We start from the raw sequence: 6,673 nt of genomic DNA, 5'->3' as shown, positions 1-6,673 counted from the left end.
CTTAGATCTGGCAACTTTAATTCCGAGAAAATACTTCAAGTCATCTAATGATTTCATCTCAAACTCAGGCGCCAGATATTTTTGGAGACTCTGTATTTTTGTCTGCTGATCATCTCCAGTTACAATCATATCATCAACATAAATTATTAAAGTTGTCAATTTATCTTTGCGGCGCTTCAGAAACAAAGTATGATCCGAATTACTTTGCACATACCCAAATTTCTTCATAGATGTAGCAAATCTTCCAAACCATGCTATTGGAGATTGCTTCAATCAATACAAGGACTTCCACAGTCTACATACAGCACCCTCCTTAGAGGTCACATGAATACCAGGAGGAAGATCCATGCAAATCTCTTCCTGGATGTCACCATGTAGAAATGCATTTTTGACATCAAACTGCAATAAGGGCTAATTGTGGTTAGCAGCAAGGGATAAAAGCACATGCACAACATTGAGCTTTGCCACTAGAGCAAATGTCTCCAGATAATCCACTCCATATGTCTGAGTATACCTTTTGGCTACCAACCTAGCCTTGTAACGATCAATGGAACCATCAGTCTTATGCTTCAAAGTAAACACCCATCTGCATCCAATTACTTTCTTCCATTGTGGCAAAGGAACTAGATCCCACATCTTATTCTTGTTTAAGGCACCCATTTTCACATTCATGGCATCTGTCCATTTGGAGTTAGATAGAGCATCCTGCAGTTTAGTTGGCACACATACAGTAGATAATTGACACAAATATGATGCATATGACTTAGATAAACGATGAGTTGTGACATAATGGCTAATGGAATATTTTGATTTGGCATGTATATCAGGAGAATATTGTACTTTGGGTTTCCCACGAGTAGTTCATGGGGGTAATTGATAAGTAGACACAGACATATCATCAGAAATTAACTCACTTGACTTAGTATCACGATTGGACCGGGGCAATGGCAGGTCAGAGGGGGTATTGTATCAAACTCGTCTTCGCAGGAAACACACGGAATAACATCAGTTGACCCATGCGACTGGTCGTTTCCAGCCAGAGTGTATCCAGATCAGTGTCACGCGATCGGTCGCTATCTTCTGGGTGACCGGTCGTTTCCAAGCAGAGTGTATTATCGTCAGGCATCGGGTCATGCGACCGGTCGTGCCCATCTGGGAGACCGGTCGTGCCCATCTGGGCGACCGGTTGCTATATACTAGGCGACCGGTCGTTTTCTCTTTGAGATCATCATTTGTATCATCATCACCTACATCTCTAAGTTCAAGATCCTGTAATCCGATACTCTCCAATTTACTCCCCTTCTCCCCCTGAATTGGAGAGGAGGGTACCTCTTCATGAAAAGTCATATCCGAAGTAACATGCACCTTTTGAGTAGGAAGATGATATCATTTATAACCCTTTTGAGTAGTAGAATAACCAATGAAGACATAGCGGAGAGCGCATGGATCCAGTTTACTTTGTTGGGGAGAGTAGATATGAACATAGGCAACACACCCAAACACTTTCGGAGGCAACTTAGAGACAAAGACCGGAGAAGTATGGGCACACAATACATCGAGCGGTGTCTTGAAATCAAGAACCCGACTAGGAGTACGGTTAATCAGATGGGTTGCGGCCAAAATACCATGACCCCAAAGATGATGGGGAACAGACATGTCCAATATAATGGAGCGAGCAACTTCAAGTAAGTGACAATTCTTGCGTTCAGACACACCATTCTGTTGAGGAGTGAATGAAGTAGTAGTTTGGTGGAAAATGCATTGATTATGAAAAAAATGGGTCAAGGGATTATTCACATATTCACCTCCGTTATCAATCCGAAACACTTTGACTCGATCATGAAACTGAGTAGACACCATGACACAAAATTCAGGAAGAATAGAAGCAGCATCATGTTTATTCTTCATCAAATACACCCATGTTAGACGAGTGCAGTCATCAATAAAAGTAACAAACCAACGGAAACCATTAGAAGTCACACGAGCAGGTCCCTATACATCTGAATGTACTAAATCAAAAGGTTTTGTAGCTTTACTATCACTCAAAGGAAACACAGTGTGATGGCTCTTGGCCAAAATACATGTCTCACACTTAAAACTAGACTCATCACAAGAGCGGAATAAAGATGAAAACAGACGCTTAAGGTAGCCGAACGACAGGTGTCCCAAGCGACGATGCCATAACCAAATTTGTTGTTTGTCCTTGATACTGCAACTTTGAACAGTATGAACGACACGATCACGAACTGGTGCAGAAGGCAATGTCAAATAATATAACCCCCCTATTCGTTTACCATGCCCAATCGTCTCGCAAGTCTTGAGATCCTGAAAAGAGCAATGTGTAGGATAAAAGGTAGCAGAAGCATTAAGTGTATCAAGTAATCGGCCAACAGACAACAAGTTACAATGGATATTGGGAACGAGTAACGCACGAGACAAGGACAAAGTAGGAGTGAGAGAGATTGTGCCCTTGCCAGTAATTGGAGAGGGCAAGCCATTAGCACTAGTTATGTATGGGTCACGAGTGTTACTAGACAACTCTAGACAACTCATCAAAAAAAGTAGCATCATAAGTCATATGATCAGAAGCACCAGTATCAATTATCCAAGTATTGGAGCCAGTACCTGGAATATAGGCTGAACCACATAAATTTCCAGAAGCAGCAGCAACAGTACCAACAAAGGAGTTATCACCCATGATTGCAGCAGAAATTCAACAGATTACGACAGAGTGTACAATGGAACAAAATAGAGGCACAAATACAGTAGATATACGAAGACAGGCACGAACATAGTAGAGGTATGAACACAGCAAAGTGCACAGCGGAACACAGCAAAGGTGCAAATACGGCAGATGCACGAAGACAGGAATGACACGAACACGACAACACAACTCACAAACCCAGAGGGGAGCACACACGGCACAGGTAGAGAAAAAATATGGGGCTAGAATACGGGTGGGCACAACACACAGGTCACTAGAAAAGTTTGCTTTGATACCATGTCAAACAAAGTGGGTAGAATATTTTCAGATTATATTTCATTCTCCAAAATGAGGTATTTATAATACAAGAGTACAAATCCTAGTAGGCTTATACTAGGAAACTAAGATAAAGTCCTAATTACATAATATCTATACAAAAGGAAATAAATAGAATCATAATATATTAGGAAGTAAATCTCATAATTACACTAGGATCTCGCTAACAAAGTTTTGGAAGGAGAGAGAGAGAGAGAGAGGAGTTAGATGGATGGGGATGGGGGAGGTTGGCAGGTGCAGCTGGGTTTTGGGGTGGGGGTGGGGTTGGTGATTGCTTGGGATGGGAATGGTGTCGGGATTAATGGGCGGGGTTGGTTTTTTTTTGTTTTTTGTTTTATTTAACTTTTCATCATTTTTAGTTATCAAACCCTAATATAGGAGGGTAGAATATGAAAGGGAAAAAAGAAAGAAAGAATAAGATTGATTAAAAAGTAGTGTGTTAAAAATAGGAGCAGGAAAATCACCTTCTTAAATATAATATACTTAACTTATATAGCCGCGCGGTTATACTTGTGGCTATACGCGGGAATTTTTTTAATATAAAAAGGGTATGCCGTGCGACTATACTATGGTTATTTATTTTTAAAAAATATTATAGCCGCACGGCTATACGTTTTTTGACACATGGCAAATAAGGCGCAGGGCACCAGAGGTTGGTCCTTTTATCATAAATAGTACAGCCGGGCGGCTATACTACGTTTTTATTATAAAAATAGTATAGCCGCCCGGCTGTACTCGTGGGTGTTTTTAAAAAATAAAAAGAGTATGGGCGTGCGGCTATACTATGGTTTTTTATCATTGCAATACTAAGTTTTATAAAAGGCTTTTTTTAAATAAATATTTTGTATAAATAAGACACTCTTATCTTCCTTCAAATGGCTTAATCCTCCGTACCAGACACACCAAATTGCTCTTAACCTCTGTTAAATTCTTGGAGATTCTATTTTGTTCAATGCTACTTCATGATGTAGTCTTTTTTCTACATAGCAGCTGAAGATGAATCATTTTTGGCTTTTGATCGAGAGATGGATGCTTTCTCAATTCTTAACGAAAGAAAGGTGTTTTTGGCCCATCTGGTGCCCAAGAGTGGAATACTCCGGAGGGGATACCACTGACTGGAAGAAGCATACGTGAGTGGCAGACTGAACTGGATGCTATTGCCAAAGAAGTCTAACCGGAGCTAATTTCAAGAAACATAAGTTGCCGTTTGGCTCAAGTTTTGGAGGCAGTGAATGTTGTTCTTTTTGAGTTAAGAGGCTTCAGGAGGTCACCTGTTGTTGGGGATGCAAAGTACTCATGCTTGCACTTGGTTCTAAGTTCTGGATGTGGAATTGGTGAAGTTCGACTCTTGCTTCCTTTCTACATATTTAATCACTAGTTAAAGGCACATTTCTTTCTGGTCATCAATTTAGGGGATTTTGGAAGAATTTTTTGCTCTGATATAATTCTGTGCATATTTTGAGGTGGCATGCTGACTGAAAATATGTTTCCATGTTGACAGCAATTCTGCTTAGCATTATATACAGAGTCTGAATTTTGTGGGATCTCGAGTTGGGGAAGAAATTTTGATCTGGCCCCAAACGAGTAATCTGGAGGTGTATTATTATTGCAATTATTTTGTAATATCTTTTACTTAATATACTAATGCATCAAAAATTCATAAAGCAGTACAACACCAACAGTTGGTGTACAAATTCTATGCACACTACATGTAGTTCTAAGCTTCTAACATTTGGTAATTAGGTCTGCCTTTTTATGTTTTTCGGTTTTAATCTGCATAAGTTGTGTTTCTGCCTGTAGGGTTAATATAGCAGCTCGTGTCTCATTTCGTATGTTCATACCGTAGAAGGATAAGCTAAGGTTTCTTTGGCGTTCGGTTCATTCTAATTTGTTTGACATTTCCTGGATATAATAAGTTTCAGAAGGGCTTTTATGAAATTAGAGAAGCTTCTAAAGTATCCCATGTATGTTAATATTTTGGCAGAGGTTATTTCTGGTGTTGGGTGTAATGTCTACTAAGGATGTCTGCGGATTAAGAAATGACTCAGACACCAAGACACCAAGACTGCAATTTAAGATGGACTTATTGTATGTTTTCTGTAGTTTACGGAGTTTAAACGAGGGGCAGAGCTATGTAATTCTGTTCTCATTTTACAAGAGAAGTACTTGATACAACGACCGCAGTCTGCATTTCCAAACATTGTAATTATCAGGTGTTGAATATTACTCTGACTTCTGAAGTGCTTGATAGCTAAACTAAGTGCCAAGTGTTTGCTTAGTTGTGCCAAGTATTTCCAGTATGTATTATCTCTCAATTAGTTTCTTCCATTTTGAACGTATTGAAGCCAGACTCCTTTACAGGCTGACCATCATGGCTTCGGAAAGATTGCTGATTTTGCAACCACATAATTGGGCTTCGAGGAGAGACCATGACATGATGTTATACTACAACAGGTGTGTAATGTGTAATGTTGGTACCTTTTCCCCAAAATTATATCTAAATTTATTTGGCTGATCCTGTTGTTAATGGTGAAGGCCAGGGACTAGCATTTGCATGGCTTTTGCCTCAGAAGAGAAGGCAGAAGTTCTAGAACCATTTCTTGAGAAATTGCATCTGCTGCGGCTTGAACCATCGTGGAAACCTTTACATCACTCAAGTAAATTTGAAGTCTCTTAGCTTTATGTGTACATAACCAGCCATCAGTGTGTAGACAAAGAAATTTTGGTGTAATAAATTCCATTGACAAGAAAATAATTAGGGTTCAGTGGATTAAATCGTGGGCCCCGTAATTCGCCCATGTGGCGTGTGACTCATCAAAATCGGTTTAGTTGTCAAAAATGACAAATGGCGACATCCGACGGAGTGCATCAAACGGTTCAAGATGAAGACAAAATTAAAGGAAAAAATCTTCTGTGATTGACTTTGATTTAAATCAAATATTAATCAGGTCAATCAATTGAAGATAATCTGGTTAAATTGCCAGATTATGGAAATTGACTTAAATGAAATCAAAATCCCACAAAACAAGGTTTTAAATAGGGAAAGTTATTTAGGTCAAGCATCCTACAAGAGCTTATAAATAGGAGGCCTCAAGACGAAAGAAATGATCAGAAAAAAAACCTAGCACTCAGAAGAAACAGAAAACTCTCTGCATTCTTCACCCTACTTTGGAAGAGCCACCAAGCACAACAAATACGTGCCGGTTCCTTCACCATAGAAAAATCCCAAACACCAAACAAGCTTCATGCTACCCGTTTGATCAAGATCAAGTCTCTACGACCCTTGTATCAAACACAAATTTTCTTTAAACACTTTGGAGATCGAATCAGAGGATTTAATACAGAGATTGTAACCCTAAATTTCATAAATACAAATATTATTTTGTACACGTGTTCTTGTCTCATTTGTCGCAGGAAATTCGTGTTTACAAATTTGGCACGCCCAGTGGGACCATCTCTGCCTCTCATCTCTTTCTCCAGTTCCAAAATCAATCAACACACCAAAACCGATGGCTTCCAAGAAGATTCAATCCGTTCCCGCGACGAGAGGCAAAAGCGTGAGCGCCTCCTTCTCAAGCGGAGATTCTGTTGGGGGCGTCACCCGGAGCAAGGCCAAGGCGATATCCGCAACTC

General features: G+C 39.8%; 1 protein-coding gene across 1 annotated transcript; it reads left to right on the top strand.

Moving 5' to 3' along the window:
* Positions 1 to 3,247: 3,247 nt before the first annotated feature.
* LOC117617833 lies at positions 3,248 to 5,737 on the top strand. The gene is given in 6 exon segments (XM_034347410.1): positions 3,248 to 3,274; positions 4,012 to 4,096; positions 4,099 to 4,417; positions 5,144 to 5,202; positions 5,302 to 5,494; positions 5,576 to 5,737. Coding segments are annotated over 6 exon segments (825 nt in total). The 3' UTR covers positions 5,718 to 5,737.
* Positions 5,738 to 6,673: the final 936 nt, after the last annotated feature.

This window comes from Prunus dulcis, chromosome 1 (genome assembly GCF_902201215.1).
Source record: "Prunus dulcis chromosome 1, ALMONDv2, whole genome shotgun sequence".
In the NCBI taxonomy this organism is placed as follows: Eukaryota; Viridiplantae; Streptophyta; class Magnoliopsida; order Rosales; family Rosaceae; genus Prunus; species Prunus dulcis.
The sequence above is the reverse complement of the archived record's forward strand: the minus strand, read 5'-3'. Positions and strand labels throughout refer to the sequence as shown.